This window comes from Pelobates fuscus, chromosome 7 (assembly GCF_036172605.1).
Source record: "Pelobates fuscus isolate aPelFus1 chromosome 7, aPelFus1.pri, whole genome shotgun sequence".
NCBI lineage: Eukaryota > Metazoa > Chordata > Amphibia > Anura > Pelobatidae > Pelobates > Pelobates fuscus.
This window is the reverse complement of record NC_086323.1, coordinates 23,352,146-23,369,784: the sequence shown is the minus strand read 5'-3', so window position 1 is coordinate 23,369,784 and position 17,639 is coordinate 23,352,146. Positions and strand designations below refer to the sequence as shown.

General features: G+C 40.3%; 1 protein-coding gene across 1 annotated transcript in view; it reads left to right on the top strand.

Annotated features, from left to right (window-relative positions):
• AGBL4 (AGBL carboxypeptidase 4) overlaps positions 1-17,639 on the top strand; it is a 1,519,087-nt gene that overhangs the window by 1,192,518 nt on the left and 308,930 nt on the right. The window contains exon 7 of the mRNA XM_063427788.1: positions 4,400-4,489. Coding sequence (XP_063283858.1) covers positions 4,400-4,489 — 90 coding nt within the window. The remainder of the gene's footprint in view (positions 1-4,399; positions 4,490-17,639) is intronic.

Here is a 17,639-nt window from a genome sequence, read left to right as displayed (position 1 = left end):
TCCCAGGTATACATTAAGTATATTTCCATTCAAATTACATATCTGATTCAGAGAAGAATGTCAATTTTAGTGCCGATAGGGATGCCACCTGTAAAATATATAGTTTACCTTCTAAATGTCACTTATGAATTTATTCAACACTGTTAATATTTCCCCAGACACCTTACAATGTTCTCTGTCATTCTATCAAATGTCCTTAATAATTCTACATTCTTGATATCTATCCCTAATGTGATTTTTGAATATATTTAACATATATAAGATATAACACATATTATGTGTGTCACGGTGTAAAAAGCTTAATGGGACACTCTAAGCACTAAAATAACTTTAGCTAAGTGAGGTGATTTTGGTGTATAGATCGTGCTCCTAAAGTCTTACTGCTCTATTCTTTGTCATTTAGGAATTAAATCACTTATTATGCAGCCTTAGCCACACCTCTCTGCATGTGACCTACACAGTCTCCTTACACATTTCCTGAAAAAGTAATTTCATTTTTTAGCATCACTTATTGCACATTGTGTTTAGTTAGCTTTTATCAACTGATCTGTTAATTGCCCGCTGGAGCCTTCAAGAGCTGCATGTGTGTGATTAAAGTTCAAATAACAGAACATAAAATAAGAACGTCTAAAGTAAACACACTGTGGTGTAACATCTACTTTAAAATTAAACATTTATGAAACATTTTTTTCATGGAGGCTATACTATTGACAGTTAGCAGAGTTGGGCTAGGGGTGCATCAAGTGATTTACCTCCTAAAGGGCAGCAAATTAAGCAGTGAGACTGCAGAGGCATGATCTATACACCAAAACCACTTCATTAAAATATAATAGTTTTGCTTAGATTGTCCCTCTAACTAAAATCTAGAAAATGACAAACATTGAACTATAGTTAACTTAACTTTCAGGAGCCCGATAAAAAAAAAAACTGTGTTTGTTTGCCATATTTTCCTATAATATGTTCATGTTGCCCTGTATTGTCGAAACTAGTAATGGCTAATTCTGGCATCTCATATTTTTGTGAATGACTGTCCCTATGATGCATGCTACCTTGTATACATTCTGAGCCTCATGGGAAATGTAATTGTAGGATGTCAGAATTTGCCATCACTGCTCTGAACCTTTACAGAGATATAACAAAGCTTTTTGATATGGGGCTCGGTTTAGTAGGGCAGAGAATTAAAGATTTGAAGGTAGAGGAACGGCGAGCTTTATTTTATCTATATATTTCTGATTACAGGACTATGGTTCCTTTCTGTGTGGTCTCTAGATACATTTCCTATTTACGTGTTTTCCTTTCTGTGTGTTCTTTTCAATGTCAGCTTGTTTGCCAAGTGTAGCAGAGAATACAGGTTTCCGATGAGTTGGAGCAGAATTGGCACTGTTGATGTTGCAACACATGCTGCTTACTTTTTGTTCTCTTTAACTGAGCTGTGTTTTGGACATGTAATTGTATAATTTGTTTAACTTGTTACTTACATCTGTGCAAATAAAGCAATAGGGAAGATGTACTTTGAGTATTTAAAGTGGCACAGCATAATTATTCTCAGAGGGAGGAGGGGTAGCAGACAGGAGTCTGACCCGGTGCTGGATTTTCAGATATGGTTTGTGATAATTTTGAATTATTGGAAAAAAAAAATCTTAAAAAAGGGTTGATAAGAATATTTTAATCTAAAGCTTAGATTTAAAAAAAAAAGTAAAAAAAATAATTAATGTTGCTTTTTTGTTATAATTTGTGTGTTCCTTTAAGGGAACATTGTGATTCACTGAGTTGCTTTCTGGCCTGGTTAGTTCTGAGTTCATTTCTCAAATAGGGGATTTTCAGCCAACATGAATATATTTTTTTAATATCTTAAATTTATTGTTTCTGTCTACATATTTTAAATGCATTATTGATATAATATGTTAAAAAGAAGGGGTAAGCTCTGGTCCAGAATGCCCCTTTAATAAAACAAGACCCATTTTATTTACTCTAAAATAGTTTTTTGGAACCCTCTACAGATATTGCTATTTTGTTTATTGCATTGTTGTGTTCTGTTGTCATATACATAGAAAGTTAATTTTTAAAAAAGGGTGATATCACCCCAAGGCTCTTCTAAATAGATAACCTTGCCCTGACTTTGGGGATATGGAGTGAAAACTATATTAATCTAAATATTTGAAAAGAAGAGCCATGTATAAAAAACAGACATAACAGCAACAGTGTCTGTTTTATTCAGAAGTTCCTTAACTCAAATGTGACCAATTCCCTTTAATTCTTATTTAGTATATTTAAAAACTAGAATGCTTACTTGCATAAACCTACAACAACGTCAACGTACCCCATTCTTGGCAGGTCCTACTATAACAGCCTAATGTCTGCTCTTATGAGATTAACCCACTTACTTGGGAGAAAAAAATTCCGTCTGGGGCTCTCTGCAGTACAAGGCTAAATAGCGCCCTGGGATGAGGCACCTGTGACAGGGAGGGGTGCAAAAACAATATTTTTATTTTTAAAGGGCCTCATTTTTTGTATGGAGATGCGAGTTACACTCCGGAATGCGAGGATTTAGTAAAAAAAAATTGTGTTTATTTGTTAAACACCAAAAAAGTCGTAAAGTGAGAAAACCAAATTGCATTATTTAGGTTAAAATGGTTGCTTTGCAAAAATTCTCTAACTCAATTTTAGTCACAGCTCCAATTCACCATAATTTTGTGATTAGCAAATAAGCTGATCTGTATTTGCTGATCTCTCCGACTTGTGTTATCACACGGTTATCCTACACGGTGTGTAAAAAAATCACCCAAAACCGGTCCTCAAAAATCTCGAGTATCTGTGGAAAATGTTTGGAGCTACAGCATTTCCAACCCTTTGTGTTTTTCAAATTGTTAGAGATAACAGAAGCTACATGATTCTAATGACGGATTTGCATTGGATTTCCAAAACGTACAGATTTATATATAGTTTCACTAATACTGCAGTTAATAAAAGGCTTATTTTTAACAGTATGACATTTACTGTGCATTAAAAAGATTATAAGAAGAAAAGGTGAATAACTGCAAGCCATGGAGATAGACTGGCCTAATCCCTTCACTATCAAATTATTTTCACTTTAAGAAAATAGCACAGCACTTATTTGAAACACAGGTTGCATAGTAAATGTATAAACAAGGAATAGACCCATCCGTTTTGTGTACAAGTTGCTGGTTAGGCATTCTTAGACATTAGAATGTTCTAAACATACATTTTTTTATTTCTATTGGGGGATTGAATGGTTTAGAATCTATAATGGTTCTCCACGAATTCTAAATGATCCCATAATGAATGGGGCAAAATTGAGTCATTCAGAGTGCAAACCAATCTGCCAACCAATCGAAGTGCTGTGTCAGGCAAATCTCACTTCTATCGAGACTTCCTTGGGAATATTCACATGGCAAGTCTCGAGAGAAATGAGACTTGTCTGTCAAAGTGCTCTAATTGGTTGGCTTACAAGACAACCAATCAGATTGCTCTAATGAGAATGCAAAGGGTGAAAAAGCCATTATAAGTTCATTCTCCATGGACCTCTTGCATATATTATTAGTAGCACCCACTGCCATGGGTGAGGATTAGAGGGGCACTGGGTATCTTCCTGTATTATATTTAGAGCCTACATTAATCTCTGTGTTTCTCTGTTAAAATATAGTCATGATGACTTTGTTCTTTAAACTTGTATGGAAAGACGAGGCTGTATTTAAAGCCCCCAAAAAAACTTTTAATGAAAACTAAAGGGAAATGCAAACCCTTTCTGACAGTTATTGTTTTATTTACCACTGCTAATTCAACCATAAACTTTTATTCCCTTAACATTTGGACGGTTACACCAACGGAGTGCAAATTTGTGGCAAAAAAAAAAAATTGGAATTGAAAAATGTTTCCAACTTGCCTTTGTAGAATAAAAATTAGCAATCCCCCTTTTTTTTTATCCATAATTCCAATTTTCCATAATCCCTGTTCAATGAATAAGATGATAAAAGAAAACAAAAAAAAAATCTCATAATTTCATATGTTGAAAGCTTAGTGTGCCGGCTGTTTAAATATTTATGGAGAGTTCGTTTCCAGCTGTTTAAATTTTTAATTCCCTCATGTTTAAATTGAACACCTATATTAGTAAGATGGGAAACTGCATTATATATATATATATATTTTTTTTTTTTGTGTGTGTGTAATTGTAAATTTCAAACAATAGAATGTTTAAGGTAGAGGGTTAATTTGCTATGTCCTCTCTTGCAAACGCAGAAAGAGAGGGTGCTGGTGATTTGTTAAATAATGGATTATAGGACATTTATAATTTATAGCGTATTTTAATAAAAGGGGCTGTATTAATATTTATGTGCCAATCTGTATCTCAAAAGTGATGAAGTCTGTCTCTTTCTTCTAGTGAACCTGGTGTCGAAAGCCAAGCAAAAGGTCGTGTTTATAACGGCGAGAGTGCACCCCGGGGAAACGCCTTCCTCCATTGTCTGTCAGGGTGAGTGACGGTCGGTGTTTGACGCCTTTCAGGTAAAAGACAGGAGGCTGCCGGGGGCAGCCCACGTCACACACCTAAGAGTTTTCTAGACATGAACAACTTGGGATGGCAAAGGTCCCTGACAGCGTTTACTGGCCATTTTAGCGATGGCAGCCTTGATAAGGAAACGTGCTCTGGAAATCGAAGCAGTTACACTTGAGAAATAACAATATGAGAGTTTGATAATTCCACAAATATTTTTTTCGCCTTTGTGAAAAAGTACTCCAGAAAAGGGATTTCCAGTCTTCTGCCCTATTCTATATGGAAGAGATTGCACACACACAAAAAAAATTAAAACCCCAACTTTTTTAACCCCTTAAGGACCAAACTTCTGGAATAAAAGGGAATCATGACATGTCCCACACGTCATGTGTCCTTAAGGGGTTAAAGAGAATGCAATCTTTTCAAGGTATTTACTTGTTTTGTCCTTCTTCAACGTTTTGCTCCGGTTGTTCCTTCTTACATTCATGAAGATAAAAGATAGCTCTGGGACCTTTAAATCATTTAGTTTTAGACAGCTATACCCATAACGGAGCTGCCAGACACATACAATAATTTAGGTTTCTGAAGTGCTTTATTTGTCTGGAGTCTTTCATATTTGTGAAAGTTTATAAAAGTAGAACCAAAGAAAATTGGCGCTTTTATAGTTGGGGGCTGTTACTCAGAGCTAATGGAAGCAGTAGGTGCACTGGGTTAGTTTGCTCCTGCCTTCCCTGCTTCTCAATGGGCTGTACTACATCTCACCGGGAAGAATAGGAAAGCCACCATCTGATTGGTGTATTCCCCAGCTAGGGAAACATGGAAAAGCAGGTCTGCAGCATTATCAAGCCGTGTTTTTATACACCCCCAAAGAAATCATGTAGAATATGTTTAAACTCAACTGTTTAAAAAAAATAACATTTCCAAAGGAGTGGGGAAAATAATGCAAAATACACATAGAAGCATACTGTGTAAAATCTTTCAAAGCTATACAACATGAGCTCAGCTGTATTAGGCGTCTCAAGTACAGGAATTTAAGAAAAACACACAGGAATCTATCTGATAAGGGTGCCTACCCTGACACTACTAGTGTACATTCATAAAATGTTTATATATTACATAACTTGCTCATTATTTAAAGACAGGCGGAGGCAACCTTCGGCACTCCAGATGTTATGGACTCCATCTCCCACAATGCCCTCATTGCCATAATGCTGGCAAGGCATCAAGGGAGATGTAGTCCATAACATCTGAAGTGGCATGAGACATGGATACTGTTCCCTGTAATGAAAGTAACTCACAGTCCACCTTTGTGTAGGCCAGGCGTCGTACTCTTAGACAAAACCAGGGAATCAATGTCTTAGTGACCAGGCATGGGCAACCTTTGGCACTGCAGATGTTTTGGGCTACACCTCCCATGATGCTTTGCCATCATTATGGGTGTAAGAGGATTATGGGGGATGTCGTCCACAACATCTGGAGTGCCGAAGGTTGCCTATCCCATTAGTGGGAGTTACTATCCAACATGTAATATGGAGTTCTAGAGACATCTATAAACTACTCAACCTTTAGTCCCGTGCTCTATAGATGTTTCCAAAATCCCTCAATGCCATAATTTTCCCATAATACATTCACCGTTATGTATTTCATAGCACTTATAATTATATATGATTTTGATGTTGTTAATGACGATATATATATACACTATCCATAGCGTGTATACAGTATTCATACACTTCTCATCGCATACACACAGGAACATGGCAGTCACACACTAACCACAGCATATACAGAGCATTAAAAAACACTAATGCAGCATGCACACACTTCATACACATTCACACAATACTCACAGCATTTACCTACATAACACAGAATTCATACATTACTCACTGCACGCCATCACTCACACACTGCACAAATTATACAACTTACATTTTAGGAAAGAAATTGCAATGTAGTAATGTTTTTCTGACAGATGCTGCTACTCTTGATACATTTTAATATCATCTTAAAAAATCCAGATTAAGTTGTTATGATGCTCAGATCTCTCCTTTAAATCTCTGCACCCCTCTACACTGAAATATTAGCATTTGAAAGGCATAGAACCCCAATGTCACACTTAGGTTTTAATGATATGTCTGGCTTAGTGGGTTTCAAGGTAATAAAGAGAAGACACAAGGGGGCCCTCTTGAGCGACGCACAAAAAAAATCTCATAGTATGGGGAGTTGTCAACCTGCGTGCCAAATAACCTAGGTACATCTCTGAATTCTACAAATGTTTATAAATGATATTGCTGCATTCCATAATCCAATTCAAATACCCCTTATTCCTTTCAAACAATGATATCATATGTAGTCCAATATACACATAGATCTTAAAGTGTAAAGTAAATAGGAAGCACTACAAGGTATCTAATATCAGAATATTGAGAAAGGCTTACTCAGCCGAAACTATGGTGCTTTGCATCTTGTCGCTCACGTAGGTATCTATAGACCAGGACTATTTGTATTTCGACAGTTTCAAATGTAATCGGTTTTTTTCTGTATTATATGATCGCTACAATTCAATGCACTAATATCCCGATGTTATATACATGTTAGTGATACCTATTGACTTAATGCTACAGGATCTATGTGTATATTGGACTTCATATTTATAATTTATTGATATGAATAAAGGATTTTTTAAATCGGATTATGGTGTGCAGCAATATTATTTATTAGGTATTTATTTTTTTCAGTCTGTAGAACTGGTTTTCTAGCTACACCCCATTCATTATTATAAGAGGTCTGTATTAGGGTTGTTTGTGCCCCTATATGCTATTCTATGAATGCCTAACATATAAATGTAGTGGAACAGGGACACAAAAGAAAGTTGGTCCATGCAGCGAAAACACTTTTTTTGAAAAGTGAGAGAGTGTAAACTGTAAGGTGGGGACCTATGTTTAAAGAGGAGGCAGACATCAAATTATGAAATATATAGGAATATTGTGGGATGTGTATAAAATGGGGCAAAACCTGAAAAATGGTGCAAACTTGGAAAATCGTACTGCCCTAATTTAACACTTTTTAACGCATAATCCCATTGCATTTTGTCCATATAGTATTGACGTTCAAACATTGTGAATACTGGACCCCTTACGTTGGTCTCCTATTCCTAATGCAGCCCTTTTTTCTGAGATTCATGTTTTGGGTTCTTTTTACAGAACTTGGTTCTGTCAATGCCAACATTTAAGGGCATATCCTTGATGCTCCTATGTTTGTTGAATCAGAGGTTAATTACTTTAGAATGTCAGTATATTTTGAATTAAGCATCTATGGGTATTTCTATGCTAATTAAATAGTACAAACTGTAAACATGCAGAAATATTCATCTGTACATAACTTAACATCAGATGTTCCTCCCAGAGATATTAGAGGCTTAGCAGAAACTAATCTCCAATGGCCCTAAAACTAATTATTTTTTGTTTTCTTCATATGATTTCTTTTCCTTCATCAAGACAAGAGGGTTGTCAGAAATAGTTTTCATTTTGTACGCAAATTAAAAGTGACAGCGGATCTGCTAGAATCAGGAGCCTATGTAAATCATCGGTCAGGAAGAATTCTTCAACAGATTCTCTGGGGTTGCACTTCAAAGGCGTGTGGAACACTGTGGCTGAGAGAGGGTTAAAGATCCACCCTTAATTTTTTACAGCAACAATCTCTCGGTTCTCAACACACTTTCTCATAAATGGCCTCTGACCTTTCGCATACCAATGAAATATACAGAGCAATTTATCCTGTTTTCTGTTTTCCCTTAAGATTCATACCTATAATTTCTCTTATAGGTTTATCTTCAATCTCCTACCTATAACTTCATTTACAGGTTTACTTAACTTCCACTCTCGGCTGATTGTCTAAACCCTTTAGTTCATAGCCTAGTTATTCTCACCAGTAATCTGTTATACGGTTCAGTTTTTTCTCTCTCCCATTCCTATAATTTCTATTATAGGATATCCTGTTCTTACTATAATGTCCAAGATAAAAATAAAGACACTGAAGTTAACCCCAGTTTCAGTCTCATCCCTGAACTGCACAAGATCATGACACCAGTGAGCAGGACGCTAAGGCCAAGAACGATAGGCCCCTAAAGAGAATTCAGCAAATGTATAATGGCAATAGTAGTGCTAAACCTTTTTACATTGTAGCATATGGTAATATCTGCTGCATTAATAAGACCTTCAATCTAAGCTGCTGTGTTCACCCTATTATTAACTGCTGTGTTCCCCCTAAAGTAAGCTGCTGTGATCTCCATAATGTGAGCTGCTGTGTTCCCCCTAATGTGAGCTGCTGTGTTCCCCCTAGTGTGAGCTGCTGTGTTCCTTCAAATGTAAGCTGCTGTGTTCCCTCCAGTGTGAGCGAAATGCTGTGCTCCCTTCAATGTGAGCTGCTGTGTTCTCACTAGTGTAAGCTGCCGTGTTCCTTCAAGTATAAGATGCTGTGTTCCTTCAAGTGTAAGCTGCTGTGTTCCCTCCAGTGTGAGCGAAATGCTGTGCTCCCTTCAATGTGAGCTGCTGTGTTCTCCCTAATGTGAGCTGATGTGTTCCCTCTAGTGTGAGCTGCTGTGTTCCCCCTAGTGTGAGCTGCTGTGTTCCTCCAAGTGTAAGCTGATGTGTTCCCTCCAGTGTGAGCGAAATGCTGTGCTCCCTTCAATGTGAGCTGCTGTGTTCTCACTAGTGTAAGCTGCCGTGTTCCTTCAAGTATAAGATGCTGTGTTCCTTCAAGTGTAAGCTGCTGTGTTCCCTCCAGTGTGAGCGAAATGCTGTGCTCCCTTCAATGTGAGCTGCTGTGTTCTCCCTAATGTGAGCTGATGTGTTCCCTCTAGTGTGAGCTGTTGTGTTCCCTCCAGTGTGAGCTGTTGTGTTCTCCCTAATGTGAACTGCTTTGTTCCCTCTAGTGTGAGCTGCTGTGTTCCCACTAGTGTGAGCTGCTGTGTTCCCCCTAGTGTGAGCCGCTGTGTTCCTCCAAGTGTAAGCTGATGTGTTCCCTCCAGTGTGAGCGAAATGCTGTGCTCCCTTCAATGTGAGCTGCTGTGTTCTCCCTAGTGTAAGCTGCCGTGTTCCTTCAAGTATAAGATGCTGTGTTCCTTCAAGTGTAAGCTGCTGTGTTCCCTCCAGTGTGAGCGAAATGCTGTGCTCCCTTCAATGTGAGCTGCTGTGTTCTCCCTAGTGTAAGCTGCCGTGTTCCTTCAAGTATAAGATGCTGTGTTCCTTCAAGTGTAAGCTGCTGTGTTCACTCCAGTGTGAGCGAAATGCTGTGCTCCCTTCAATGTGAGCTGCTGTGTTCTCCCTAGTGTAAGCTGCCGTGTTCCTTCAAGTATAAGATGCTGTGTTCCTTCAAGTGTAAGCTGCTGTGTTCCCTCCAGTGTGAGCGAAATGCTGTGCTCCCTTCAATGTGAGCTGCTGTGTTCTCCCTAGTGTAAGCTGCCGTGTTCCTTCGAGTATAAGATGCTGTGTTCCTTCAAGTGTAAGCTGCTGTGTTCCCTCCTGTGTGAGCGAAATGCTGTGATCCCTTCAATGTGAGCTGCTGTGTTCTCCCTAATGTGAGCTGATGTGTTCCCCCTAGTGTGAGCTGCTGTGTTCCCCCTAGTGTGAGCCGCTGTGTTCCTCCAAGTTTAAGCTGATGTGTTCCCTCCAGTGTGAGCGAAACGCTGTGCTCCCTTCAATGTAAACTGCTGTGTTCTCCCTAATGTGAACTGCTTTGTTCCCTCTAGTGTGAGCTGCTGTGGTCCCACTAGTGTGAGCTGCTGTGTTCCCCCTAGTGTGAGCCGCTGTGTTCCTCCAAGTGTAAGCTGATGTGTTCCCTCCAGTGTGAGCGAAATGCTGTGCTCCCTTCAATGTGAGCTGCTGTGTTCTCCCTAGTGTAAGCTGTCGTGTTCCTTCAAGTATAAGATGCTGTGTTCCTTCAAGTGTAAGCTGCTGTGTTCCCTCCAGTGTGAGCGATATTCTGTGCTCCCTTCAATGTGAGCTGCTGTGTTCTCCCTAGTGTAAGCTGCCGTGTTCCTTCAAGTATAAGATGCTGTGTTCCTTCAAGTGTAAGCTGCTGTGTTCCCTCCAGTGTGAGCGATATGCTGTGCTCCCTTCAATGTGAGCTGCTGTGTTCTCACTAGTGTAAGCTGCCGTGTTCCTTCAAGTATAAGATGCTGTGTTCCTTCAAGTGTAAGCTGCTGTGTTCCCTCCAGTGTGAGCGAAATGCTGTGTTCCCTCCAGTGTGAGCAAAATGCTGTGCTCCCTTCAATGTGAGCTGCTGTGTTCTCCCTAATGTGAGCTGATGTGTTCCCTCTAGTGTGAGCTGCTGTGTTCCACCTAGTGTGAGCCGCTGTGTTCCTCCAAGTGTAAGCTGATGTGTTCCCTCCAGTGTGAGCGAAATGCTGTGCTCCCTTCACTGTGAGCTGCTGTGTTCTCCCTAATGTGAGCTGCTGTGTTCTCCCTAATGTGAGCTGCTGTGTTCCCTCTAGTGTGAGCTGATGCGTTCCCTCCAGTGTGAGCTGTTGTGTTCTCCCTAATGTGAACTGCTTTGTTCCCTCTAGTGTGAGCTGCTGTGTTCCCACTAGTGTGAGCTGCTGTGTTCCCCCTAGTGTGAGCCGCTGTGTTCCTCCAAGTGTAAGCTGATGTGTTCACTCCAGTGTGAGTGAAATGCTGTGCTCCCTTCAATGTGAGCTGCTGTGTTCTCCCTAATGTGAGCTGCTGTGTTCTCCCTAATGTGAGCTGCTGTGTTCCCCCTAGTGTGAGCTGTTGTGTTCCCCCTAGTGTAAACTGCTGTGTTCCTTCAAATATAAGCTGCTGTGTTCCTTCAAGTGTAAGCTGCTGTGTTCCCTCCAGTGTGAGCGAAATGCTGTGCTCCCTTCAATGTGAGCTGCTGTGTTCTCCCTAGTGTGAGCTGTTGTGTTCTCCCTAATGTGAACTGCTTTGTTCCCTCTAGTGTGAGCTGCTGTGTTCCCACTAGTGTGAGCTGCTGTGTTTCCCCCTAGTGTGAGCCGCTGTGTTCCTCCAAGTGTAAGCTGATGTGTTCCCTCCAGTGTGAGCGAAATGCTGTGCTCCCTTCAATGTGAGCTGCTGTGTTCTCCCTAATGTGAGCTGATGTGTTCCCTCTAGTGTGAGCTGCTGTGTTCCCCCTAGTGTGAGTCGCTGTGTTCCTCCAAGTGTAAGCTGATGTGTTCCCTCCAGTGTGAGCGAAATGCTGTGCTCCCTTCAATGTGAGCTGCTGTGTTCTCCCTAATGTGAGCTACTGTGTTCCCTCTAGTGTGAGCTGATGTGTTCCCTCCAGTGTGAGCTGTTGTGTTCTCCCTAATGTGAACTGCTTTGTTCCCTCTAGTGTGAGCTGATGTGTTCCCTCCAGTGTGAGCTGTTGTGTTCTCCCTAATGTGAACTGCTTTGTTCCCTCTAGTGTGAGCTGCTGTGTTCCCACTAGTGTGAGCTGCTGTGTTCCCCCTAGTGTGAGCCGCTGTGTTCCTCCAAGTGTAAGCTGATGTGTTCCCTCCAGTGTGAGCGAAATGCTGTGCTCCCTTCAATGTGAGCTGCTGTGTTCTCCCTAATGAGAACTGTTTTGTTTCCTCTAGTGTGAGCTGCTGTGTTCCTTCAAGTGTGAGCTGCTGTGTTCCTTTAGTGTAAGCTGCTGCCCTCCACCCCCCCCCCCCCCTCCATTGTGAGTTTGTTTGATCCCTGTTTGGATCACAAGCAGCAGCCTGATATGCACAGTCAGTCCTCACTCACTGACTTTACACTACTACTGCATTTTTAAGGAACACATTTACTAATAAATGCTGCAACATTCCTAAAATACATTTTTCATGCTAGCCTCCCATTCAGCTACCAACTAAAGCCTTTACATGGAAGTGAAAAGGGTGTTCTACAGAATGGCATCATGTCACTTCCAGAGTGGTTCAAGTTGGCACCAGGACAGATGCTTCCCACTAGTCAAACTCAGCTTATTCTCGAGGGTCGGAAATAATTGTAAAAAAAAATCTCATAAACAAAGGATCCGTAAAGAGGAATTAGCTGCTGACAGCTGTGTGTACAGTGGGATTTAATAAACACATTTCCCTATTTGAACAATGCGTGTGCCCCCAAAGGACACCGATATTTGAAGCTGCACAGTAGACACAAAAAAAGTCGCTACGAGAGATACATTTCAAAGTCACTTAAATGTCATTTTTAAATATATAATCACATGGAACAGGACAGATCCCCAGGTTTTCACACATCGAGAAGCGGAGAAGAGACATTCATCAGACATTATAAAACAAAGGGTGGTATTTTTAAATTGGATACGTCGAGCACTGCCAGTAGGACCATGCACACGCCGGGCCCCTTCTGAACTCAGTGGAGAAGTTGAGTTAGAGACTTGGTCCTCTTGATGTTGGCAGAATAATTACTGGGAACGGAGACACAGTGATATATTTAAGAAATCGTCTCATGTCGCTCTGCGAAGATTGAACAGCCAGTAAGTCTTCCTGCTAGCCTCTCTTTTTTTTAATGAGTAGCTGCAAAAGTTGAAAAGCACGAAGTGTATATTAGAAGAACGCTTCCCTGTTGAACAGCTGCTTAGCTCCTTTAATCTGTCACAAGGACACAAAACTAAGTGGTATTATCAAGAATAAGATGGATGTTCTGAGAAAGTCTTTTAGATTTTATTCAGCGTTGTATCTGTATGCAGACCGGCTTGAGAGTGAGAAAGATGCTAATCATCATCAACATCACTAATTTAGAAAGTGCCAACATATTCGGTAATGTTGTACAGACCATGAATAAACACAAGCCATATTTAAACACTGGGAAACAGATGGAGGGGAGAGCCATGGTGCTCACAATGTAACAGGACATTTACAAATGATCTCATACAATGTAACATTTTTTTGGACAGTTAATAAGCAGCTGTAGACATATCTGCATTGTCTTTAATTCTCAAGTGTCCCTCTTTAGAAGGCAAACCCACTTTTTGACTCCCAAATCCCTTTTCATGCTTTCTTGTCCCCCCCCCACTATTTTACAAATACAGAATAGCTCTGTGCATCACAGACCTCCACATCAATCAAACTCACAGTAAAGTGCAGTATGTATCAGTGTTTCACAGAGCTCCACACCAATCAAACTCACGGTAATTTGCAGTCGGTATGAGTATATCACAGAGATCCACACCAGTTGAACTCACAGTAAGGTGCAGTGTGTAAGAGGGTATCACAGAGTTCCATACCAGTCAAACTCACAGTAATGTGCAGTATGCATAGGTATATCACAGAGCTCCACACCAATCAAACTCACAGTAATTTGCAGTCGGTATGAGTATATCACAGAGATCCACACCAGCCGAATTCACAGTAAGGTGCCGTATGTATGAGTGTATCACAGAGCTCCACATCAATTGAACTCACAGTAAGGTGCCATATGTCTTAGTATATCACATAGATCCACACTGTTTAAACGCACAGTAATGTGCAGTATGTATGGGTAAATCTCAGAGAAATGTGCAGTATGTATGAGGGTATCTCAGAGCTCCACACAGTTTGAACTCACAGTAATGTGCAGTATGTATGAGGGCATCTCAGAGCTCCACATGGTTTGAACTCACAGTAATGTGCAGTATGTATGAGGGTATCTCAGAGCTCCACGCGGTTTGAACTCACAGTAATGTGCAGTGTGCATGGGTAAATCACAGACATCCACACCAGCCCAACGCACAGTCATGTACAGTATGTATGAGAGTATCACAGAGCTCCATGCCAATCAAACTTACAGTAATGTGCAGCATGTATGAGTATATCACAGAGATGCACACCATTTGAACTCACAGTAATGTGCAGTATGTATGAGGGTATCTCAGAGCTCCACACGGTTTGAACTCACAGTAATGTGCAGTATGTATGAGGGTATTACAGAGCTCCAAACTGTTTGAACTCACAGTAATGTGCAGTATGTATGAGGATATCACAGAGCTTCACACCAATCAAACTCACGGTAATGTGCAATATGTATGAGGGTATCTCAGAGCTCCACACGGTTTGAACTCACAGTAATGTGCAGTATGTATGAGTGTATCTCAGAGCTCCACGCGGTTTGAACTCACAGTAATGTGCAGTATGTATGAGGATATCACAGAGCTTCACACCAATCAAACTCACGATAATGTGCAGTATGTATGAGGGTATCGCAGAGCTCCACACGGTTTGAACTCACAGTAATGTGCAGTATGTATGAGGGTATCTCAGAGCTCCACACGGTTTGAACTCACAGTAATGTGCAGTATGTATGAGGGTATCGCAGAGCTCCACACGGTTTGAACTCACAGTAATGTGCAGTATGTATGAGGGTATCGCAGAGCTCCACACGGTTTGAACTCACAGTAATGTGCAGTATGTATGAGGGTATCTCAGAACTCCACACGGTTTGAACTCACAGTAATGTGCAGTATGTATGAGGGTATCGCAGAGCTCCACACGGTTTGAACTCACAGTAATGTGCAGTATGTATGAGGGTATCTCAGAGCTCCACACGGTTTGAACTCACAGTAATGTGCAGTATGTATGAGGGTATCTCAGAGCTCCACACGATTTGAACTCACAGTAATGTGCAGTATGTATTAGGGTATCTCAGAGCTCCACACGGTTTGAACTCACAGTAATGTGCAGTATGTATGAGGGTATCTCAGAGCTTCACACCAATAAGCAAGGGTGGTGTTTACTAAAATATAGCAGATTCCACACCAATCAAACTGTGCAGAGTATAAGTGGGTATCACGGAGATCCCTGGTCTTTTATTTCTGAATCTGTGTCCTCAGGGGTTAAAACTCACAGTAATATGTGGTTTTTGTGAATGTATTATGTAGTTCCACAAAATCAAAATTGCAGATACTACACACACTCTCACACACAACACTCACGAAACAGAGACCAGGGCTCTTGGAGGAGTACCCTGACTGCCGTCCTAGGCTTAAGTTAAGTTAAGTCATTTTAGACCATAGTGAAACGGTGGGTGTTACTTATACTGTGTTTTTGCGATCTATCAAAATTCTGTTTCTTAATCTCCAAAAGGCTCCAACAGGCTCACACCACATATTTACACAGATCCAGCTCTACACAATGACCAGTAGCTGCATAAACACATATGGGACAACTCAACGAAGACAATTTGCACTACCTTTTACTAAAGAACCAGATTTTCGATGTAGAATGTTGCCCCAGAATTGCTACTTATAACTGTATCTCAAGGTTTTCTAAACTTTATCCAATCATAACAATAGCACTTCTCCATCTGCGATAAAAATGAGCTAAGGTATTATACCCTAAACAGGTTAGAACATATAGATGAAACTATTGAGAGTTGCTTGTTGTGAATTAAGCATTTCTGGTGTATTTTGTTATATGCAAATATCAGCTGAGCAGTGTCCCCAAGGAAAATAGAAGAATCCATAAGATGGTTCAATTCTTGCTTTGCCTCAACAGATTCAATAACAGATTCGATGTGCACATCACTGATTAGGTGAAGTGAGGATAAGCCATATGTCTGGGGTTTGTTGTGTAGTCCAATCTGGGATTACTTAGTATTTCTCTGCTGTACTCCGTCCTCTGTGCATCAGATTAAATCATTGTATGGCTGCATTAAATTTTGTATTTCTTAAGAACTCTGACCTTCTATATGCTTTATGAATTATTTAATGATATTTCACTTGTTGATAAATGAAGTCTCCAAATAGATGACTTGTGGCCAGTAGGGCTGATGACAAAATCTTCCAGTAAAATCTATTTACTAATGTACCAGCAAGGTTCCTGAATTACATTTTTAGAGATAGAGTAAGCCCAATGAGGGAAAATATACTATGAAAGCTGGATGTAAATGCCTAGATGTCAGACATATACCCATTTATCTGCTAAATGTACTTTCAGTGTGAAATTATTTAAACCCACTGTTGCACAAGTTACTGGAATCTGTGTGCAGTTAGAGGTGTGCGGGACGGAGGGAGGAGACATTGGAAGGGTCGGTACACTGTCTGTTTGTCAACGAGGTCATGCTAAATATGTCTATAGCATTGTTTCCCACACCAGTCCTCATGGCCCACCAACAGTCCTGTGTCGGTATCTCTATTGGAATAAAATAGGGAAATACATAAATCCTGGACTGCTGGTGGGCCATGAGGACTGGTTTGGGAACCACTGGTCTAGACTGAATAGTTTAAGTTAATTAAGTTTGCTGAACTGAATATCCTGAAATATTTTTTTCCCTGTGGATACAGCCATGTTCCAATCATACAGTAAATGCATGATTAAAAGAATGGCCTTTTAGTTATACGCTATAATGACAGAATTGGGGCTGAGCATTTGTCAGTGTGCGCATGCTTTATGATAATTCTATTTTTTTTTTTTATATGTAATTGATTAATAGAAGGGGCTAGAGCCTGCTATATTCAAATACGGTAAAGTATTTGAATAAGACTACTAAAGCACTCCTCCCAACCATCTCAATTTCGTTGGGGCAGTTCAGATTTTAGGATCCTGTCCCTAGTGTCCCAATAAGATGCGCCCATGGTACACTCAAGGCACTAAAACCCTTGCAATAAGCACTGAAACAGTGCTTCCTGAATGGTCATCCATTGGTGGACTGATCTGTCAGTTCTTTAGGTGGACTCCTTCCAATCTCTGTGCAGATCTGCCCCTACGGGCGGTGCCAGTGATGTGATTCAGTGAGGTCACTGACACAGCACCTTTCACTCCGAACACTGGCATCCAGCTTCTTTGGGAGGTGGTGGGGAGGGAGGTACATTGCCAAGTTACGTTGCTTCGTGTAAATATTCAAAAACTTGGCAAAAATAAGTATATTCTGTCTTTTTTCATCTTTTTTTTTTGCAACAACAAAGATATCCAATTTTCTTATGGCAACACATTTAGAATTCTCTAAAAATCTGAGCACATATTCAGCTTTATGTGGCTGTATTGTATTGTTGTTATAGAATCACCACCTGTTATCTATCACCCTAAACTGCCTTTGCATAAAACAGACATTGGACAAAAGAAAGAAGCTTATTAATTCATAGTTTTTCTCACCGAATGACATAGTAATAACTGATCAGAAAGACACATGTCTGCAATGAATATGAAAGC